The following is a 23,777-nucleotide window of genomic DNA, read 5'->3' as shown; positions in this document are numbered from 1 at the left end:
ATAAGAGATGTGAGCGGCTGATGTCATCATATATCAGGTTATATTTCTGGCCACCATCCTAAAGGAGATGATGCTATGTTGTGTTTTCCACATGATACTGTATCCATGTAATAAAGGGAAGGAGGGGAGAAGTGACAGGACGGACCCCCCCGGATGTGGTGGTGTGAGGAGCAGGGGGGTGGTATTTGCTCCTGGGCCCCTCTGCTGAATGTGCCCCTTCCCCTCTATGTGCCCTATGAAAGTTTTATAGGAAAATAAAGACAAATGATGCAGACACTGAATACAACATCAAAGGCTTCTAGTAAGTTTCCTCCCATGAGAACCAGGTGGAGGCCATGACAGATGGGAAGGGGCAGGAACATGTGTTACTCATCTCCCCACAGTGTCGGGGATTCCCACTAAGCTGAGGGGCTGCTGACAAGTTCTAGAACGTTCTGATACTCTTCATGGTGCAGCTTCTCATCATATTCAAGAAATGAGTTTACAGTCAGCGACTGAGGACATTCTAGACAATGCTCTGTGAGCTCCAGACTGATACATTGTACATAGGTAGTCCTGCTCTCAGCTGTATCCAGTGTAGACAATGCTCTGTGAGCTCCAGACTGATACATTGTACATAGCTAGTCCTGCTCTCAGCTGTATCCAGTGTAGACAATGCTCTGTGAGCTCCAGACTGATACATTGTACATAGCTAGCCCTGCTCTGTATCCAGTAAAGACAATGCTCTGTGAGCTCCAGACTGATACATTGTACATAGCTAGTCCTGCTCTCAGCTGTATCCAGTGTAGACAATGCTCTGTGAGCTCCAGACTGATACATTGTACATAGCTAGTCCTGCTCTCAGCTGTATCCAGTGTAGACAATGCTCTGTGAGCTCCAGACTGATACATTGTACATAGCTAGCCCTGCTCTGTATCCAGTGTAGACAATGCTCTGTGAGCTCCAGACTGATACACTGTAGAAAATGACCTTATGCAGCTGTTCAACATGGTGAGAATAAGTACTTCATATTCATTAACTTTCACTGATAGCAACGGAACAGATCAGCAGGAAGAAGGTCAGATGGACAATAAGATCCAGAAGCCCATGCCCCCCCCTTCCCCCCGGACCATAGAAGGGTGCACCCTGTGAGATGTGTATGGGGGGTGCACCCTGTGAGATGTGTATGGTGGGCACCCTGTGAGATGTGTATGGGGGGGGGCACCCTGTGAGATGTGTATGGGGGGTGCACCCTGTGAGATGTGTATGGGGGGTGCACCCTGTGAGATGTGTATGGTGGGCACCCTGTGAGATGTGTATGGGGGGGTGCACCCTGTGAGATGTGTATGGGGGGTGCACCCTGTGAGATGTGTATGGGGGGTGCACCCTGTGAGATGTGTATGGGGGGGGGCACCCTGTGAGATGTGTATGGGGGGGGGCACCCTGTGAGATGTGTATGGGGGGGGGCACCCTGTGAGATGTGTATGGGGGGTGCACCCTGTGAGATGTGTATGGGGGGTGCACCCTGTGAGATGTGTATGGTGGGCACCCTGTGAGATGTGTATGGGGGGGGGCACCCTGTGAGATGTGTATGGGGGGTGCACCCTGTGAGATGTGTATGGGGGGTGCACCCTGTGAGATGTGTATGGGGGGTGCACCCTGTGAGATGTGTATGGGGGGTGCACCCTGTGAGATGTGTATGGGGGGTGCACCCTGTGAGATGTGTATGGGGGGTGCACCCTGTGAGATGTGTATGGGGGGTGCACCCTGTGAGATGTGTATGGGGGGGTGCACCCTGTGAGATGTGTATGGGGGGTGCACCCTGTGAGATGTGTATGGGGGGTGCACCCTGTGAGATGTGTATGGGGGGGTGCACCCTGTGAGATGTGTGTGGGGGGGCACCCTGTGAGATGTGTATGGGGGTGCACCCTGTGAGATGTGTATGGGGGGGTGCACCCTGTGAGATGTGTGTGGGGGGGCACCCTGTGAGATGTGTATGGGGGGTGCACCCTGTGAGATGTGTATGGGGGGTGCACCCTGTGAGATGTGTATGGGGGGGGTGCACCCTGTGAGATGTGTATGGGGGGGTGCACCCTGTGAGATGTGTATGGGGGGTGCACCCTGTGAGATGTGTATGGGGGGGTGCACCCTGTGAGATGTGTATGGGGGGTGCACCCTGTGAGATGTGTATGGGGGGGTACACCCTGTGAGATGTGTATGGGGGGTGCACCCTGTGAGATGTGTATGGGGGGGTGCACCCTGTGAGATGTGTATGGGGGGTGCACCCTGTGAGATGTGTATGGGGGGGTGCACCCTGTGAGATGTGTATGGGGGGGTGCACCCTGTGAGATGTGTATGGGGGGGTGCACCCTGTGAGATGTGTATGGGGGGGTACACCCTGTGAGATGTGTATGGGGGGGTGCACCCTGTGAGATGTGTATGGGGGGTGCACCCTGTGAGATGTGTATGGGGGGGTGCACCCTGTGAGATGTGTATGGGGGGGTGCACCCTGTGAGATGTGTATGGGGGGGGGGGGGGTGCACCCTGTGAGATGTGTATGGGGGGGGGGGGTGCACCCTGTGAGATGTGTATGGGGGGGTGCACCCTGTGAGATGTGTATGGGGGGTGCACCCTGTGAGATGTGTATGGGGGGTGCACCCTGTGAGATGTGTATGGGGGGGTACACCCTGTGAGATGTGTATGGGGGGTGCACCCTGTGAGATGTGTATGGGGGGGTGCACCCTGTGAGATGTGTATGGGGGGGGGGGGGGGTGCACCCTGTGAGATGTGTATGGGGGGTGCACCCTGTGAGATGTGTATGGGGGGTGCACCCTGTGAGATGTGTATGGGGGGGGTGCACCCTGTGAGATGTGTATGGGGGGTGCACCCTGTGAGATGTGTATGGGGGGTGCACCCTGTGAGATGTGTATGGGGGGGTGCACCCTGTGAGATGTGTATGGGGGGGTACACCCTGTGAGATGTGTATGGGGGGGTGCACCCTGTGAGATGTGTATGGGGGGGGTGCACCCTGTGAGATGTGTATGGGGGGGCACCCTGTGAGATGCATATGGGGGGGTGCACCCTGTGAGATGTGTATGGGGGGGTGCACCCTGTGAGATGTGTATGGGGGGGTGCACCCTGTGAGATGTGTATGGGGGGGGGGGGGGGGTGCACCCTGTGAGATGTGTATGGGGGGTTGGAGGAGGGGAGGTCCCAGCACAGCAGTAAGGACTGCAGGAAGAAACGCCCCAAGGGGAACTTAAAGGGGCAGTGTCATCCTGCGAGGGTCTGTCCATCATTCGGCTGTCATGAGTCCGGCTTCAGTTCTCGTATATTACATTATCCACAACCGACCGTGAGAACCCAGCAACACGTCCGCCCCCCAAACACTTCCCCGAATCAGGACCTAATGATTTCCATCCAACCTGAGGAAGTGGAGGGGATCGAGTTACAGACGGACGAGCGGCCAGATGTGACTGCAGGACAGAGATCATGGCCAAGGGCGACAGCTGGAGCGCATTATCCGGGGGTACAGGAGGTGTCACCCGAATATTCTGACCCCTCTCACTGCCCTCATGTATCCCTATAGGAAACTGAGATATGGGGAGCTGTATGTGGGGTCTCGCTCTCCTACCTTTACCTCCATGGAAATCTGGGAAACAGTGTGTCACTATCCTGTACCCCAAGTGTCACTATCCTGTACCCCAAGTATCATTATCCTGGGCCCCAAGTGTCACTATCCTGTACCCCAAGTGTCACTATCCTGTACCCCAAGTGTCACTATCCTGTACCCCAAGTGTCACTATCCTGTACCCCAAGTATCATTATCCTGGGCCCCAAGTGTCACCATCCTGTACCCCAAGTGTCACTATCCTGGGCCCCAAGTGTCACTATCCTGTACCCCAAGTGTCACTATCCTGTACCCCAAGTATCATTATCCTGGGCCCCAAGTATCATTATCCTGGGCCCCAAGTGTCACTATCCTGTACCCCAAGTATCATTATCCTGGGCCCCAAGTGTCACTATCCTGTACCCCAAGTGTTACTATCCTGTACCCCAAGTATCATTATCCTGGGCCCCAAGTATCATTATCCTGTACCCCAAGTGTCAGCGTTCCATTATCCTGTACCCCAAGTATCATTATCCTGGGCCCCAAGTGTCACTATCCTGGGCCCCAAGTGTCACTATCCTGGGCCCCAAGTGTCATTATCCTGTACCCCAAGTGTCATTATCCTGTACCCCAAGTGTCAGCGTTCCATTATCCTGTACCCCAGGTGTCACTATCCTGTACCCCAAGTGTCAGCGTTCCATTATCCTGTACCCCAGGTGTCACTATACTGCACCCCAGGTGTCACCCTCCTGTACCCCAAGTGTCATTATCCTGTACCCCAGGTGTCACTATCCTGTACCCCAAGTGTCAGCGTTCCATTATCCTGTACCCCAAGTGTCACTATCCTGTACCCCAAGTGTCAGCGTTCCATTATCCTGTACCCCAGGTGTCACTATCCTGTACCCCAAGTGTCATTATCCTGTACCCCAAGTGTCACTATCCTGTACCCCAAGTGTCAGCGTTCCATTATCCTGTACCCCAGGTGTCACTATCCTGTACCCCAAGTGTCAGCGTTCCATTATCCTGTACTCCCAAGTGTCACTATCCTGTACCCCAAGTGTCAGCGTTCCATTATCCTGTACCCCAGGTGTCACTATCCTGCACCCCAGGTGTCACTATCCTGTACCTCACATGCCAATACTAGGTAGGCTGCATGCAGTGTACGGGTCTGGGCAGGAGATGACTGGCTGTATACGGTGAGGGTCAGGGAAGAGTTAATGTTGGGGTATGTAGTATGAGCGGCGGGGGGCTCGGGGATTTATCTCCACATCTCTTATAATAACAGTCCACTCCCGCCATCACTCGGCCGCGCAGCACGCTCTGTTTACCTGAGTAAAGAACAGCGGCGGAGAAGAAGAAAGGGAGAAAAACAATACAAAGCGCCCGCAGGCGACATCGGTAAACAGTGGGGTCAGTTCCAGCTCCCATAGCAACCAGTCACTGTTCTCATAGCAACCAGTCACAGCTCCCATAGCAACCAGTCACAGCTTCCATAGCAACCAATCAGCTCCCATAACAACCAGTCACTGTTCTCATAGCAACCAGTCACAGCTCCCATAGCAACCAGTCACAGCTCCCATAGCAACCAATCAGCTCCCATAACAACCAGTCACTGTTCTCATAGCAACCAGTCACAGCTCCCATAGCAACCAGTCACTGTTCTCATAGCAACCAGTCACAGCTCCCATAGTAACCAGTCACAGCTCCCATAGCAACCAGTCAAAGCATCCATAACAACCAGTCACTGTTCTCATAGCAACCAGTCACAGCAACCAATCACAGCTCCCATAGCAACCAGTCACAACATCCATAGCAGCCAATCACATTTTACCAGAGCAGGATACAAGATGTATGCTGTGCTGTGATTGGTTGCTATGGGAGCTGTAATTGGTTGCTATGGGTAACAATGGCAGATTAATTTATATACCATTTTGGCAGCATCGGGGCGATACGCCGGGCACACACAGACACGAAGCAGCAGCTGTTACAGGATGGCGGACACCATAACATGAACAAGACGTCCACCATTAACCCAGAGATGGCGCCACACTTATACCAGGCAGTATAACATCTGTGTGCGGCACCGGGTGATACAAGTATCCGAGGAACGTATCACATAATAAATAACCAGGAAGAAGCCGATTATATACATGAGATCAGAGTGAATCGGGGGGGGGGGGGGGGGGGGGGGGGGGGGGATACGTTCCTGCAGATAACAGGATTACAGTGTGAGGAAGAGCAGACGCAGGACCCTCCATCTCCACAGCAACCATCATCATCTGCTGTGACGTCTGCCGGGATAACCGGCTGCCAGACACCATCTGGACTCCACAATGTCTCCGCCAAGTCTCCTCTCCACAATCCGGCTCCTGCCCCCCCCCCCCCCCCAATACACATTACATGGAGACCCCTATCCCCCCCACACACAATACATGGTGACCCCCCCCCCCCCCATAAACGTTACATGGTGACCGCCCCCATACACATTACATGGTGACCCCCCCCCCATACACATTACATGGTGACCCCCCCCCCCATACACATTACATGGTGACCCCCCCCATACACATTACATGGTGACCCCCCCATACACGTTACATGGAGACCCCCCCATACACGTTACATGGAGACCCCCCCATACACATTACATGGTGTACCCCCCCATACACAATACATGGTGACCCCCCCATACACAATACATGGAGACCCCCCCATACACATTACATGAAGACCCCCCCCATACACATTACATGGAGACCCCCCCCATACACATTACATGGAGACCCCCCCATACACATTACATGGAGACCCCCCCCATACACATTACATGGAGACCCCCCCATACACATTACATGGAGACCCCCCCCATACACATTACATGGTGACCCCCCCCCCCATACACATTACATGGTGACAACCCCCATACACATTACATGGTGACAACCCCCATACACGTCACATGGTGATCCCCCCCACACACACACATTACATGGTGACCCCCCCATACATATTACATGGTGACCCCCCCCATACACATTACATGGTGACCCCCCCATACACATCACATGGTGACCCCCCTCATACACATTACACGGTGACCCCCTTTCTATACACAGACCCCTCCTCCGGACCCCTCTGTCCTCCTACTCCCCCAGACCCCTCTGTCCTCCTCCAGACCCCTCTGTCCTCCTCCTCCCCCAGACCCCTCTGTCCTCCTCCTCCCCCAGACCCCTCTGTCCTCCTCCTCCCCCAGACCCCTCTGTCCTCCTCCTCCCCCAGACCCCTCTGTCCTCCTCCTCCAGACTCCTCTATCCTCTTCCTCCTCCAGACCCCTCTGTCCTCCTCCTCCAGACCCCTCTGTCCTCCTCCTCCCCCAGACCCCTCTCTGTCCTCCTCCTCCCCCAGACCCCTCTGTCCTCCTCCTCCCCCAGACCCCTCTGTCCTCCTCCTCCCCCAGACCCCTCTGTCCTCCTCCTCCCCCAGACCCCTCTGTCCTCCTCCTCCCCCAGACCCCTCTGTCCTCCTCCTCTCCCAGAACCCTCTGTCCTGCTCCTCCAGATCCCTCTGTCTTTTTCCCCCAGACCCCTCTGTCCTCCTCCTCCCCAAGACCCCTCTGTCCTCCTCCTCCTCCAGACCCCTCTGTCCTCCTCCTCCCCCAGACCCCTCTGTCCTCCTCCTCCCCAAGACCCCTCTGTCCTCCTCCTCCCCAAGACCCCTCTGTCCTCCTCCTCCTCCAGACCCCTCTGTCCTCCTCCTCCCCCAGACCCCTCTGTCCTCCTCCTCCCCCAGACCCCTCTGTCCTCCTCCTCCCCCAGACCCCTCTGTCCTCCTCCTCTCCCAGAACCCTCTGTCCTGCTCCTCCAGATCCCTCTGTCTTTTTCCTCCAGACCCCTCTGTCCTCCTCCTCCAGACCCCTCTGTCCTCCTCCTCCTCCAGACCCCTCTGTCCTGCTCCTCCAGATCCCTCTGTCTTTTTCCTCCAGAACCCTCTGTCCTCCTCCCCCAGACCCCTCTGTCCTCCTCCTCCTCCAGACCCCTCTGTCCTTCTCCAGACCCCTCTGTCCTCCTCCAGGGGAGTCTATGAAGACAGTTACAGGGATGGGGAATGTGAGGACCCCGCAGCAGTAGGCCGGGGCAGTGTAGCCGGGTGCGGCCCGCTCTCACCCCATGTGTTTATTTACTTTTAAGTCTTTTCTCTCTTTCCTCCTGATGACGTCACAGCTCAGCACCTCACCCGGGATTTAACCCTTGGCGGCCCTGCCCCCCTGGACCCCTTGTAGCTGGCGCTCTCAATGTCTCTTATATAAGGATGCGGCCCGGCCCTTTCCTTGTGTTCCAGACTCCTGGGAGACAATAAGAAATCTCGGCTCATTTCTCAGCATTTGTGTTATTTGGACGACATCCTTATAGTCTCTATAAACAGAGTGGGACCACCGGGGCCACAGAGGAGGGTCCAGAGACTGCCAGGACCGCCGGGGCCACAGAGGAGGGTCCAGAGGCTGCCAGGACCGCCGGGGCCACAGAGGAGGGTCCAGAGACTGCCAGGACCGACGGGGCCACAGAGGAGGGTCCAGAGACTGCCAGGACCGCCGGGGCCACAAAGGAGGGTCCAGAAACTGCCAGGACCGACAGGGCCACAAAGGAGGGTCCAGAGACTGCCAGGACCGCCGGGGCCACAGAGGAGGGTCCAGAGGCTGCCAGGACCGCCGGGGCCACAGAGGAGGGTCCAGAGACTGCCAGGACCGCCGGGGCCACAGAGGAGGGTCCAGAGGCTGCCAGGACCGACGGGGCCACAGAGGAGGGTCCAGAGGCTGCCAGGACCGACGGGGCCACAGAGGAGGGTCCAGAGACTGCCAGGACCGCCGGGGCCACAGAGGAGGGTCCAGAGACTGCCAGGACCGCCGGGGCCACAGAGGAGGGTCCAGAGACTGCCAGGGCCACAGAGGAGGGTCCAGAGGCTGCCAGGGCCACAGAGGAGGGTCCAGAGACTGCCAGGACCGCTGGGGCCACAGAGGAGGGTCCAGAGACTGCCAGGACCGCTGGGGCCACAGAGGAGGGTCCAGAGACTGCCAGGACCGCTGGGGCCACAGAGGAGGGTCCAGAGACTGCCAGGACTGACAGGGCCACAGATTAGGGTCCAGAGACTGCCAGGACCGACGGGGCCACAAAGGAGGGTCCAGAGACTGCCAGGACCGCTGGGGCCACAGAGGAGGGTCCAGAGACTGCCAGGACCGCCGGGGCAACAAAGGAGGGTCCAGAGACTGCCAGGACCGACAGGGACACAAAGGAGGGTCCAGAGACTGCCAGGACCGACAGGGCCACAAAGGAGGGTCCAGAGACTGCCGGGACCGCTGGGGCCACAGAGGAGGGGCCACAGACGAGGGTCCAGAGACTGCCAGGACCGCCAGGGCCACAGAGGAGAGTCCAAAGACTGCCAGGACCGCTGGGGCCACAGAGGAGGGGCCACAGAGGAGGGTCCAGAGACTGCAGGGACAGCAAGGGCCCACATAGGAAAGTCCAGGTACTGTAGGGGCCACAGAGGAGGGTTGAGAGACTGGTGGAACCACCGGGCCACAGAGTAAGGTCCAGAGAGTGCAGGGACCGCCGGGGCCATAGAGGAGGGTCTAGATAGTTCTGGGACTGCTGGGGCCACAGAGGAGGGTCCAGAGACCACCAGGGCCACAGAGGAGGGTCCAGGTACTGTCGAGGCCAGAGAGAAGGGTCCAGAGAGTACAGGGACTGCCAGGGCCACAGAGGAAGGTCCAGAGAGAGCTGGGGCCGCAGAGGAGGGTTCAGAGACCACAGCGGCCACAAAGGAGGGTCCAGAGACTGCCGGAACAATGGGGGCCACAGAGGAGGGTCCAGAAAGCGCCAGGGCCACAGAGGGGAGTCCAAAGACTGCAGGGACAGCCAGGGCAACAGAGGAAGGTCCAGGTACTGCCAGATGAGGGTCCAGAGACTGCCGAAACAATGGGGGCCACAGAGGAGGGTCCAGAGAACGCTGGGGCCACAGAGGAGGGTACAGAGATCACCAGGGCCACAGAAGGGAGTCCAAAGACTGCAGGGACAGCCAGGGCAACAGAGGAAGGTCCAGGTACTGCCAGAGGAGGGTCCAGAGACTGCCAGAACAATAGGGGCCACAGAGGAAGGTCCAGGTACTGCCAGAGGAGGGTCCAGAGACTGCCAGAACAATAGGGGCCACAGGGGAGGGTACAGAGACCATTGGGGCCACAGAGGAGGGTCCAGCACCCCTGCACCAGCCCAGCACCACCTTATCAGTACAGCCCCTATGCACAAGCACAGCAACCCCTAATTAGCACAGCAACCCCTAATCAGCACTCCTTAACAGCACATCCTGCACAGCACATCACTGCCTTATCAGCACAGCCCCCCCTTATCAGCACCCCTTGCACCAGCACAGCACCCCCTGCACAGCATCCCCTTATCAGCACAGCACCCCATTATCAGTACAGCACATCCTGCACAGCACATCACTGCCTTATCAGTACAGCACCCCCTGCACAGCACATCACTGCCTTATCAGTACAGCACCCCCTGCACAGCACATCACTGCCTTATCAGTACAGCACCCCCTGCACAGCACATCACTGCCTTATCAGTACAGCACACCCTGCACAGCACATCACTGCCTTATCAGCACAGCACCCCCTGCACAGCACATCACTGCCTTATCAGTACAGCACCCCCTGCACAGCACATCACTGCCTTATCAGTACAGCACCCCCTGCACAGCACATCACTGCCTTATCAGTACAGCACCCCCTGCACAGCACATCACTGCCTTATCAGTACAGCACCCGCTGCACAGCACATCACTGCCTTATCAGTACAGCACCCCCTGCACAGCACATCACTGCCTTATCAGTACAGCACCCCCTGCACAGCACATCACTGCCTTATCAGCACAGCACCCCCTGCACAGCACATCACTGCCTTATCAGTACAGCACCCCCAGCACAGAACCCCCTTATCAGCACAGCATCCCCTTATCAGCACAGCATCCCCTGCACAGCATCCCCTTATCAGCACAGCACCCCCTGCACAGCACATCACTGCCTTATCAGCACAGCACCCCCTGCACAGCACATCACTGCCTTATCAGTACAGCACCCCCTGCACAGAACCCCCTTATCAGCACAGCACCCCCTGCACAGCACATCACTGCCTTATCAGCACAGCACCCCCTGCACAGCACATTACCCCCCTTATCAGCACAGCACCCCCTGCACAGAACCCCCTTATCAGCACAGCACCCCCTGCACAGCATCTCCTTATCAGCACAGCACCCCCTTATCAGCACAGCACCCCCTGCACAGCATCCCCTTATCAGCACAGCACCCCCTGCACAGCACCGCCTTATCAGCACAGCACCCCCTGCACAGCATCCCCTTATCAGCACAGCACCCCCTGCACAGCATCCCCTTATCAGCACAGCACCCCCTTATCAGCACAGCACCCCCTGCACAGCATCCCCTTATCAGCACAGCACCCCCTGCACAGCACCCCCTTATCAGCACAGCACCCCCTGCACAGCATCCCCTTATCAGCACAGCACCCCCTTATCAGCACAGCACCCCCTGCACAGCATCCCCTTATCAGCACAGCACCCCCTTATCAGCACAGCACCCCCTGCACAGCATCCCCTTATCAGCACAGCACCCCCTTATCAGTACAGCACCCCCTGCTGCTTACTCTTTTCTCTGTGACCTCCATGCCCTCAGCCTCTCACACCCTGTGTCCTTAGCAGGGGAGCTACACAGGGTGTTTTTCTAGAAATATCCCCCAAAAAAACCCATGGCCGACACATACTGTTCTTAAGAAATCGAAAATATTATGCAAAAAGTAAGTGTGAAGAAAATACCTCAGTTACCTTGTTATGCGACCTCAGTGACCTCCGCGCCCGTCCATTCAGCAGCCATTGCACCGTCACCGCCTCACCCGGCGTCTCCCCTGACAAATATAGAAATATAAAGGGTTAATACCGTCTGATTACCCTTATATACCGCCAGAGGATGTCACCTACAACCTTTATCTCTCTTCTACTTATATATTATTTTCTTCCTTAGACTGCACTAAGTATGTAACAGCAGAATAGTGAGTGCAGCTCTGGAGGATGAGAAGTGATGTAACAGCAGAATAGTGAGTGCAGCTCTAGAGGATGAGACATGATGTAAGCAGAATGGTGAGTGCAGCTCTGGAGGATGAGACATGATGTAACAGCAGAATAGTGAGTGCAGCTCTGGCGGATGAGACATGATGTAAGCAGAATGGTGAGTGCAGCTCTAGAGGATGAGACATGATATAAGCAGAATAGTGAGTGCAGCTCTAGAGGATGAGACATGATGTAACAGCAGAATAGTGAGTGCAGCTCTGGAGAATGAGACATGATGTAAGCAGAGTGGTGAGTGCAGCTCTGGAGGATGAGACATGGTGTAACAGCAGAATAGTGAGTGCAGCTCTGGAGGATGAGACATGTAAGCAGAGTGGTGAGTGCAGCTCTGGAGGATGAGACATGGTGTAACAGCAGAATAGTGAGTGCAGCTCTGGAGTATAAGAAATGATGTAACAGCAGAATAGTGAGTGCAGCTCTGGAGGATGAGACATGATGTAACAGCAGAATAGTGAGTGCAGCTCTGGAGGATGAGACATGATGTAACAGCAGAATAGTGAGTGCAGTTCTGGAGGATGAGACATGATGTAACAGCAGAATAGTGAGTGCAGCTCTGGAGGATGAGACATGATGTAACAGCAGAATAATGAGTGCAGCTCTGGAGGATAATAAATCATGTAACAGCAGAATAGTGAGTGCAGCTCTGGAGGATGAGACGTGATGTAACATCAGAATAGTGAGTGCAGCTCTGGAGGATGAGACGTGATGTAACATCAGAATAGTGAGTGCAGCTGTGGAGGATGTGCATGTTGTTGCCTTTTAACAGGAGCTATTAGCCAAGCAATTATCAGCCATAACGGCCAATAATCGGCTAGATACGGACAATAAATACTTGGTGGAATAGGGCTGTAAGAGTAGGCCGAGGTCCTGTCAGTGGACCCCACGCTGAATGCACTGCACATGTTCCATGGGAATGGCATCCCCTGCACGGCCCGCACTGTGACCGCTGCAGGGCGCCAGGCGAGTAATAACACAACCAGCTGCTGACTGTTACTACAGGGTCACACAATCCTCAGATAGGGAAGTGACAACCACCACAGCCCTGCAAACCTCCCAGCACCCTCTGCCTGTTCAGTGTCTGCTCAGAGATTACAGATATGTACACAGTGACCGGGTCTGTACACCAGGAATGAGCTCTACAGTTAGAGTTACATTGTCTGTACAGGCGGTGATATATGGTTGTATCTGTACAGGCGGTGATATATGGTTGTATCTGTACAGGCGGTGATATATGGTTGTATCTGTACAGTCAGTTATTTATGGTTGTATCTGTACAGTCAGAAATATATAGTTGTATCTGTACATTCAGTGATATACAGCTGTATATGTACAGTCAGAAATATATAGTTGTATCTGTACAGTCAGTGATATACGTTGTATCTGTACAGGCGGTAATATATGGTTTTATCTTTACAGTCAGTGATATATGGCTGTATCTGTACAGGCGGTGATATATGGCTGTATCTGTACAGGTGGTGATATATGGCTGTATCTGTACAGTCAGTGATATACGGTTTTATCTGTACAGTCAGTGATATACGGTCATATCTGTACAGTCAGTGATATATGGCTGTATCTGTACAGGCTGTGATATATAGTTGTATCTATATACTCAGCGATATATGGCTGTATCTGTACAGTCAGTGATATATGGCTGTATCTGTACAGGCGGTGATATATGGCTGTATCTGTACAGGCGTGATATATGGCTGTATCTGTACAGGTGGTGATATATGGCTGTATCTGTACAGGCGGTGATATATGGCTGTATCTGTACATTCAGTGATATACAGCTGTATATGTACAGTCAGAAATATATAGTTGTATCTGTACAGTCAGTGATATACGTTGTATCTGAACAGGCGGTAATATATGGTTTTATCTGTACAGTCAGTGATATACGGTCATATCTGTACAGTCAGTGATATATGGCTGTATCTGTACAGTCAGTGATATATGGCTGTATCTGTACAGTCAGTGATATATGGCTGTATCTGTACAGGCTGTGATATATGGCTGTATCTGTACAGGCGGTGATATATGGCTGTATCTGTACAGGGAATGATATGGCTGTATCTGTACAGGCGGTGATATATGGCTGTATCTGTACAGGCGGTGATATATGGCTGTATCTGTACAGGGAGTGATATGGCTGTATCTGTACAAGCGGTGATATATGGCTGTATCTGTACAGGCTGTGATATATGGCTGTATCTGTACAGGCAGTGATATACGGTTGTATCTGTACAGGCGGTGATATATGGCTGTATCTGTACAGTCAGTGATATATGGTTGTATCTGTACAGGTGGTGATATATGGCTGTATCTGTACAGTCAGTGATATATGGTTGTATCTGTACAGGTGGTGATATATGGCTGTATCTGTACAGGCGGTGATATATGGCTGTATCTGTACAGGTGGTGATATATGGCTGTATCTGTACAGGTGGTGATATATGGCTGTATCTGTACAGTCAGTGATATATGGTTGTATCTGTACAGGTGGTGATATATGGCTGTATCTGTACAGGCTGTGATATATGGCTGTATCTGTACAGGTGGTGATATATGGCTGTATCTGTACAGGCTGTGATATATGGCTGTATCTGTACAGGCGGTGATATATGGCTGTATCTGTACAAGCGGTGATATATGGCTGTATCTGTACAGGCTGTGATATATGGCTGTATCTGTACAGGCAGTGATATACGGTTGTATCTGTACAGGCGGTGATATATGGCTGTATCTGAACAGTCAGTGATATATGGTTGTATCTGTACAGGTGGTGATATATGGCTGTATCTGTACAGGCTGTGATATATGGCTGTATCTGTACAGGTGGTGATATATGGCTGTATCTGTACAGGCGGTGATATATGGCTGTATCTGTACAGGCGGTGATATATGGCTGTATCTGTACAGGCAGTGATATATAGTTGTATCTATATACTCAGCGATATGGTTGTATTTGTACAGTCACTATTTTGCAGCGGAGAAGGAAGGAAGATGACAGCAGAATGTGATGAGCTTGCAGTGATGGTCGGGGCAGGTGCTGGGCAGGATGCAGCTGTCTCTTGTGTTGGGGTATAGGAGGATCCCATAGAGGAACCGAGCAGCGTCCGTTGCGGACAGCTTTATTTACTCATCAGATTAACCCTTCCGTTGCTGCTTGCAGCTATATAAGCATCTATACGGTGTGGTAATGTCGGGAGGATGTGTATAGTGGATAATCATGGTGGGAATGTCCCGGAAGTTAGTATTACAGGGTATACAAGGTGAAGTCTACAGCTGGGGGGCGAGTGTAAGGTCAGAGGGGCAACTTGTCTCCTGGGACCTAATGTAATATCACCGGGGCCCCCTTATATTGCACTGGGGTCTATGGGTCACTGTGACCCCCCCTGTATGAGACCTCCATGTCCTGCCATAGGGTCACTCCAGGCTCCATCATCTACACATAAGCAAATACAGTCAAGAATTAAAAAGGTGGTTCTGTTCCTGACATGGACAGAGGGGGCAGTAGAGAGCACTGAGTCAGACTGGAAAGAATACACCACTTCCTGCAGGACATACAGCAGCTGATAAGTACTGGAAGAATACATATTTTTTAATACAAGTAACTTACAAATCTATAAAAATTTCTGACACCAGATGATTTGAAAAAAAAAACAAAAAAAAACAACAACATTTTTTGGTGATGGATAAATGATAAAACCGCCATCCGGTGAATGAGCAGGAAGAGGCGACCGCTGCAGATCAGTACGTATAGGTTACTAACGGGAGGTGTCACAAAAACAGGAAAAGCAATAGGGGTTAGAGGTCGGTGTGTGGTCACAGCCGTGTTCTCACCTCTGACAGGGACACCGCACGCCTGGTGCCTCAGAGACACTTACACCCACACTCCGGCTGTCCTCATCTGACTGATCTCTCAGGACTTCATATTCCATAGTAAGATGACCCCCCAGCACATGGCACCTGTCATACTGCGGAAAATAATCCGCATATTGTTAGCGAGGCAAAGCGGGGGGCAGCTCAGCCTGTGGGGAGGGGGTCAGCTCTATCCCCCCTGTGGGACTGTGTATGTATGTAAGTAGAGGCCTGGCACTAACATGGTGATTGACAAGGGACACACCCGGTGCCCCTGTACTGTGCCATCACACCGGGACCAGCCTGGTGCCCATGTTCCTGGCATGGACAAAGGTGGCAGGAGAGAGTACTTTGAGACTGAAGAGAACACAACACTTCCAGCAGCTGATAAGTACTGGAAGATTTTTAAATAGACATAAATGAGATGTATATAACTTTCTGATACCAGGTGATTTAAAAACTTTTTCCCCCTTTAATAGTTAGAGAAGTCGGTAGTTCTGTGTGTTCTGTCTTACTCCAGGGGGGGTGGGGTGGGGTGGGGCGGCTACAGATCTAACAGGATCAGCGCCGATTAGGGGGATTAGATGAGGATAAGTCATCGCTCTTATACAGGGGTCTCCTACTCCGCCATCCAGGGGCAGCAGGTCACTTTACTGGAATCTACACATTTTCCACCAGATCTGATAGAACTGCGACCGTATATAGAAGGATCAGTGATCAGCGATGAGTCACATGACATCCGGATGATCAGATACTGAACATGACCTCATCACCAGTCATCACCCCCCCCCCCCCCCCTCTAGCTCTGGTCAGGAGTGCTCGCAGTTAAAGGGACATTTGCAAAACCCAGGAGACCAGCAGGGCCACCCGGTGCTGCAAATGATGACGGCTCAGGGGGCCCAGTGTATTGCAGGAGCAGGCCATGGGGTCCCCTGATGCGGCGGGCCCCATAGCAGCCGCTATGGCTGCTATAGTGGTAGTTACGCCCCTGATATACACACACATATATATACTAGTCTAGGTGAGGAACGGCCATAAACCGCCCCTGTTGTGCGCCGTACCTTTAAATGAGTTGCCCCAGGCATTTGCCCTGGTGGCCTATGTGGTATTTTCAGTGAATTTTCTGCTAATTTCCCCTCTAAGCTCCTGAGTGTTTGTAGGAGACGGATGACACATTGTCCGCAGCGCCGTGACTCACCGTGACCCGTCCACCATACCTGTAATTATACCGGGGGAGGGGAGACCACTGCCTGCTGTGTATATATATATATCCTGCTGTATACAGTACACATCTGCAGCACATCTCTCCTGTCAGTGTAGGCAATGCTCTGTGAGCTGTACACATCTGCAGCACATCTCTCCTGTCAGTGTAGGCAATGCTCTGTGAGCTGTACACATCTGCAGCACATCTCTCCTGTCAGCGTAGGCAATGCTCTGTGAGCTGTACACATCTGCAGCACATCTCTCCTGTCAGTGTAGGCAATGCTCTGTGAGCTGTACACATCTGCAGCACATCTCTCCTGTCAGTGTAGGCAATGCTCTGTGAGCTGTACACATCTGCAGCACATCTCTCCTGTCAGTGTAGGCAATGCTCTGTGAGCTGTACACATCTGCAGCACATCTCTCCTGTCAGTGTGAACAATGCTTTGTTGTCTGGGGGTGATAGTCGCCCCCCATGATTCTGTTATATGGTGGGTGGGGGGTCCCGATGTGATAGTCGCCCTCATTCCCAGGACCGGAACAGGGGGTTGCATGGTGGCGGCCCCTTTAACCCTTTCCTCCTCTGCTCTCAGGCCTCTATAAATAGCTGTGGGGAGGGGGCTTGTTGTTCTATATGAGGGGAGGTCAGGCGACGGCTCCGGAGGGTTATACCAATTATAGCTTCTTTATGAGAAAGAATGCAGGACTAATGGCTTCCTGTACAGAGGGACCCCCACCCCTCCAGCATCAGGGGTCTATATCATATACAGTACCGGGACCCCCACCCCTCCAGCATCAGGGGTCTATATCATATACAGTACCAGGACCCCCACCCCTCCAGCATCAGGGGTCTATATCATATACAGGACCCCCACCCCTCCAGCATCAGGGGTCTATATCATATACAGGACCGGGACCCCCACCCCTCCAGCATCAGGGGTCTATATCATATACAGTACCAGGACCCCCACCCCTCCAGCATCAGGGGTCTATATCATATACAGGACCCCCACCCCTCCAGTATCAGGGGTCTATATCATATACAGGACCCCCACCCCTCCAGCATCAGGGGTCTATATCATATACAGGACCCCCACCCCTCCAGCATCAGGGGTCTATATCATATACAGGACCCCCACCCCTCCAGCATCAGGGGTCTATATCATATACAGGACCCCCACCCCTCCAGCATCAGGGGTCTATATCATATACAGGACCCCCACCCCTCCAGCATCAGGGGTCTATATCATATACAGGACCAGGACCCCCACCCCTCCAGCATCAGGGGTCTATATCATATACAGGACCGGGACCCCCACCACTTCAGCATCAGGGGTCTATATCATATACAGGACCCCCACCCCTCCAGCATCAGGGGTCTATATCATATACAGGACCCCCACCCCTCCAGCATCAGGGGTCTATATCATATACAGGACTGGGACCCCCACCCCTCCAGCATCAGGGGTCTATATCATACAGGACCGGGACCCCCCACCCCTCCAGCATCAGGGGTCTATATCATATACAGGACCCCCACCCCTCCAGCATCAGGGGTCTATATCATATACAGGACCGGGACCCCCCACCCCTCCAGCATCAGGGGTCTATATCATATACAGGACCCCCCACCCCTCCAGCATCAGGGGTCTATATCATATACAGGACCGCCCCACCCCTCCAGCATCAGGGGTCTATATCATATACAGGACCGGGACCCCCCACCCCTCCAGCATCAGGGGTCTATATCATATACAGGACCGGGACCCCCACCCCTCCAGCATCAGGGGTCTATATCATATACAGGACCGGGACCCCCCCACCATCAGGGGTCTATATCATATACAGGAACGGGACCCCCCCACCATCAGGGGTCTATATCATATACAGGACCCCCACCCCTCCAGCATCAGGCGTCTATATCATATACAGGACCCCCACCCCTCCAGCATCAGGGGTCTATATCATATACAGGACCGGGACCCCCACCACTTCAGCATCAGGGGTCTATATCATATACAGGACCCCCACCCCTCCAGCATCAGGGGTCTATATCATATACAGGACCGGGACCCCCACCACTTCAGCATCAGGGGTCTATATCATATACAGGACCCCCACCCCTCCAGCATCAGGCGTCTATATCATATACAGGGCCCCCACCCCTCCAGCATCAGGGGTCTATATCATATACAGGACCGGGACCCCCACCCCTCCAGCATCAGGGGTCTATATCATATACAGGACCGGGACCCCCACCCCTCCAGCATCAGGGAGCCCATAGGTTTCTCTGGCACAGAATAAGTTGTATAGTGACCCTGTTCGGCCCTCGTGGCCTGGGGAGACCCCCGGTCTCCCCATGATGGGCGGGGTCCACGTGGCCTCCTGCTGGTTGTTTGCACAGAACAAAGGGGGACTTGTCCCATGTGGCGGTAACAGACATAACATTGTTCTAGGGCGGCCGAGCCCCCGGGGGGCGCTGTACTGGCAGCGGTCATAAGACAAAGACACTCCTGGGTCACATGGACACTAGGGGCCGTGTGACGTCTACACCCAGGGTCCCCACTTAAAGGGCCTTTCCATCTCTGTCTGCAGTCAGCATCCCTGTATAGATAGCTATCCCCCATAGGAGAAGGTGACAACCCCAAACAGGGAGATGGATGATAGAGAAGCCAGGAGGATAAGTCAAAGGAGGAAAGAAGGGTCCAAAGGAGGACCGAGGGGTCCGGAGGAGGAGGAGGACCGAGGGGTCCGGAGGAGGAGGAGGACCGAGGGGTCCGGAGGAGGAGGAGGACCGAGGGGTCCGGAGGAGGAGAAGGACCGAGGGGTCCGGAGGAGGAGGAGGACCGAGGGGTCCGGAGGAGGACCGAGGGGTCCGGAGGAGGAGGAGGACCGAGGGGTCCGGAGGAGGAGGAGGACCGAGGGGTCCGGAGGAGGACAGAGGGGTCCGGAGGAGGAGGAGGACCGAGGGGTCCGGAGGAGGAGGAGGACAGAGGGGTCCGGAGGAGGAGGACAGAGGGGTCCGGAGGAGGACCGAGGGATCCGGAGGAGGAGGAGGACCGAGGGGTCCGGAGGAGGAGGAGGACCGAGGGGTCCCGAGGAGGAGGAGGACCGAGGGGTCCCGAGGAGGAGGAGGACCGAGGGGTCCGGAGGAGGAGGACCGAGGGGTCCGGAGGAGGACCGAGGGCTCCGGAGGAGAAGCAGGACAGAGGGGTCCGGAGGAGGACAGAGGGGTCCGGAGGAGGAGGAGGACAGAGGGGTCCGGAGGAGGAGGACAGAGGGGTCCGGAGGAGGACCGAGGGATCCGGAGGAGGAGGAGGACCGAGGGATCCGGAGGAGGAGCAGGACAGAGGGGTCCGGAGGAGGAGGAGGACAGAGGGGTCCGGAGGAGGACAGAGGGGTCCGGAGGAGGAGGAGGACAGAGGGGTCCGGAGGAGGACAGAGGGGTCCGGAGGAGGAGGAGGACAGAGGGGTCCGGAGGAGGACAGAGGGGTCCGGAGGAGGAGGAGGACAGAGGGGTCCGGAGGAGGAGGAGGACAGAGGGGTTCGGAGGAGGAGGAGGACCGAGGGGTCCCGAGGAGGAGGAGGACCGAGGGGTCCGGAGGAGGACCGAGGGGTCCAGAGGAGGAGCAGGACAGAGGGGTCCGGAGGAGGACAGAGGGGTCCGGAGGAGGAGGAGGACAGAGGGGTCCGGAGGAGGAGGAGGACAGAGGGGTCCGGAGGAGGAGGACAGAGGGGTCCGGAGGAGGACCGAGGGATCCGGAGGAGGAGGAGGACCGAGGGATCCGGAGGAGGAGCAGGACAGAGGGGTCCGGAGGAGGACAGAGGGGTCCGGAGGAGGAGGAGGACAGAGGGGTCCGGAGGAGGACAGAGGGGTCCGGAGGAGGAGGAGGACAGAGGGGTCCGGAGGAGGAGGACAGAGGGGTCCGGAGGAGGAGGACAGAGGGGTCCGGAGGAGGAGGACAGAGGGGTCCGGAGGAGAAGGAGGACAGAGGGGTCGGGAGGAGGAGAAGGAGGACAGAGGGGTCTGGAGGAGGAGGACAACATAGGGGTCCGGAAGAGGAGAAGGAGGACAGAGGGGTCCGGAGGAGGAGGAGAAGGAGGACAGAGGGGTCCGGAGGAGGAGGAGAAGGAGGACAGAGGGGTCCGGAGGAGGAGGACAGAGGGGTCCGGAGGAGGAGGACAGAGGGGTCCGGAAGAGGAGGAGGACAGAGGGGTCCGGAGGAGGAGGAGGACAGAGGGGTCCGGAGGAGGAGGAGGACAGAGGGGTCCGGAGGAGGAGGAGGACAGAGGGGTCCGGAGGAGGAGGAGGACAGAGGGGTCCGGAGGAGGAGGAGGACAGAGGGGTCCGGAGGAGGAGGAGGACAGAGGGGTTCGGAGGAGGAGCAGGACAGAGGGGTTCGGAGGAGGAGCAGGACAGAGGGGTTCGGAGGAGGAGGAGGACAGAGGGGTCTGGAGGAGGAGGAAAAAGGGGTCCGGAGGAGGAGGACAGAGGGGTCCGGAGGAGGAGGACAGAGGGGTCCGGAGGAGGAGGAGGACAGAGGGGTCCGGAGGAGGAGGAGAAGGAGGACAGAGGGGTCTGGAGGAGGAGGACAACATAGGGGTCCAGAAGAGGAGAAGGAGGACAGAGGGGTCCGGAGGAGGAGGAGAAGGAGGACAGAGGGGTCCGGAGGAGGAGGAGAAGGAGGACAGAGGGGTCCGGAGGAGGAGGACAGAGGGGTCCGGAGGAGGAGGACAGAGGGGTCCGGAAGAGGAGGACAGAGGGGTCCGGAAGAGGAGGAGGACAGAGGGGTCCGGAGGAGGAGTAGGACAGAGGGGTCTGGAGGAGGAGGAGTAGGACAGAGGGGTCCGGAGGAGGAGGAGTAGGACAGAGGGGTCCGGAGGAGGAGGAGTAGGACAGAGGGGTCCGGAGGAGGAGGAGTAGGACAGAGGGGTCCGGAGGAGGACAGAGGGGTCTGGAGGAGGACAGAGGGGTCTGGAGGAGGACAGAGGGGTCTGGAGGAGGAGGAGGACAGAGGAGTCTGGAGGAGGACAGAGGGGTCTGGAGGAGGACAGAGGGGTCTGGAGGAGGACAGAGGGGTCTGGAGGAGGACAGAGGGGTCCGGAGGAGGAGGACAGAGGGGTCCGGAGGAGGAGGACAGAGGGGTCCGGAGGAGGAGGACAGAGGGGTCCGGAGGAGGAGGACAGAGGGGTCCGGAGGAGGAGGACAGAGGGTTCCGGAGGAGGAGGACAGAGGGGTCCGGAGGAGGAGGACAGAGGGGTCCGGAGGAGGAGGAGGACAGAGGGGTCCGGAGGAGGAGGAGAACAGAGGGGTCCGGAGGAGGAGGAGAACAGAGGGGTCCGGAGGAGGAAGAGACAGAGAAGTCTGGAGGAGGAGGAGGACAGAGGGGTCCGGAGGAGGAAGAGGACAGAGGGGTCTGGAGGAGGACAGAGGGGTCTGGAGGAGGACAGAGGGGTCTGGAGGAGGACAGAGGGGTCTGGAGGAGGAGGAGGAGGACAGAGGGGTCTGGAGGAGGACAGAGGGGTCTGGAGGAGGACAGAGGGGTCTGGAGGAGGACAGAGGGGTCTGGAGGAGGAGGAGGAGGACAGAGGGGTCTGGAGGAGGAAGAGGACAGAGGGGTCTGGAGGAGGAAGAGGACAGAGGGGTCTGGAGGAGGAAGAGGACAGAGGGGTCTGGAGGAGGAGGAGGAGGACAGAGGGGTCTGGAGGAGGAGGAGGAGGACAGAGGGGTCTGGAGGAAAAGGAGAGAGGGTTCTGGAAGAGGAGGAGAGAGGGTTCTGGAGGAGACAGAGGGGTCTGGGGGAGGAGGAGGACATAGTTCTTATGGTCAGTGATGTCTCCTGTAGAGTGTAAGCTCTTATGGTCAGTGATGTCTCTCCTGTAGAGTGTAAGCTCTTATGGTCAGTGATGTCTCCTGTAGAGTGTAAGCTCTTATGGTCAGTGATGTCTCCTGTAGAGTGTAAGCTCTTATGGTCAGTGATGTCTCCTGTAGAGTGTAAGCTCCTATGGTCAGTGATGTCTCTCCTGTAGAGTGTAAGCTCCTATGGTCAGTGATGTCTCTCCTGTAGAGTGTAAGCTCTTATGGTCAGTGATGTCTCCTGTAGAGTGTAAGCTCCTATGGTCAGTGATGTCTCTCCTGTAGAGTGTAAGCTCTTATGGTCAGTGGTGTCTCCTGTAGAGTGTAAGCTCCTATGGTCAGTGATGTCTCTTATGGTCAGTGATGTCTCCTGTAGAGTGTAAGCTCTTATGGTCAGTGATGTCTCCTGTAGAGTGTAAGCTCCTATGGTCAGTGATGTCTCCTGTAGAGTGTAAGCTCTTATGGTCAGTGATGTCTCTCTCCTGTAGAGTGTAAGCTCTTATGGTCAGTGATGTCTCCTGTAGAGTGTAAGCTCTTATGGTCAGTGATGTCTCTCCTGTAGAGTGTAAGCTCTTATGGTCAGTGATGTCTCCTGTAGAGTGTAAGCTCTTATGGTCAGTGATGTCTCCTGTAGAGTGTAAGCTCTTATGGTCAGTGATGTCTCCTGTAGAGTGTAAGCTCCTATGGTCAGTGATGTCTCTCCTGTAGAGTGTAAGCTCCTATGGTCAGTGATGTCTCTCCTGTAGAGTGTAAGCTCTTATGGTCAGTGATGTCTCCTGTAGAGTGTAAGCTCCTATGGTCAGTTATGTCTCTCCTGTAGAGTGTAAGCTCTTATGGTCAGTGGTGTCTCCTGTAGAGTGTAAGCTCCTATGGTCAGTGATGTCTCTTATGGTCAGTGATGTCTCCTGTAGAGTGTAAGCTCTTATGGTCAGTGATGTCTCCTGTAGAGTGTAAGCTCCTATGGTCAGTGATGTCTCCTGTAGAGTGTAAGCTCTTATGGTCAGTGATGTCTCCTGTAGAGTGTAAGCTCCTATGGTCAGTGATGTCTCTCCTGTAGAGTGTAAGCTCCTATGGTCA

The 23,777-nt window shown here is 55.1% G+C and overlaps 1 protein-coding gene across 2 annotated transcripts in view; it reads right to left on the bottom strand.

Moving 5' to 3' along the window:
• Positions 1-23,777, bottom strand: part of LOC138797241 (disintegrin and metalloproteinase domain-containing protein 19-like) — an 84,934-nt gene that overhangs the window by 55,204 nt on the left and 5,953 nt on the right. The window contains exon 2 of one of the 2 annotated variants that reach the window (XM_069977101.1): positions 11,471-11,559. In XM_069977101.1, the coding sequence (XP_069833202.1) occupies positions 11,471-11,559 (89 nt within the window). The remainder of the gene's footprint in view (positions 1-11,470; positions 11,560-23,777) is intronic. The other variant, XM_069977102.1, reaches the window with a different exon arrangement.

The sequence above is a fragment of the Dendropsophus ebraccatus genome, chromosome 7 (assembly GCF_027789765.1).
Source record: "Dendropsophus ebraccatus isolate aDenEbr1 chromosome 7, aDenEbr1.pat, whole genome shotgun sequence".
NCBI classification, from domain to species: Eukaryota; Metazoa; Chordata; class Amphibia; order Anura; family Hylidae; genus Dendropsophus; species Dendropsophus ebraccatus.
The sequence above is the reverse complement of the archived record's forward strand: the minus strand, read 5'-3'. Positions and strand labels throughout refer to the sequence as shown.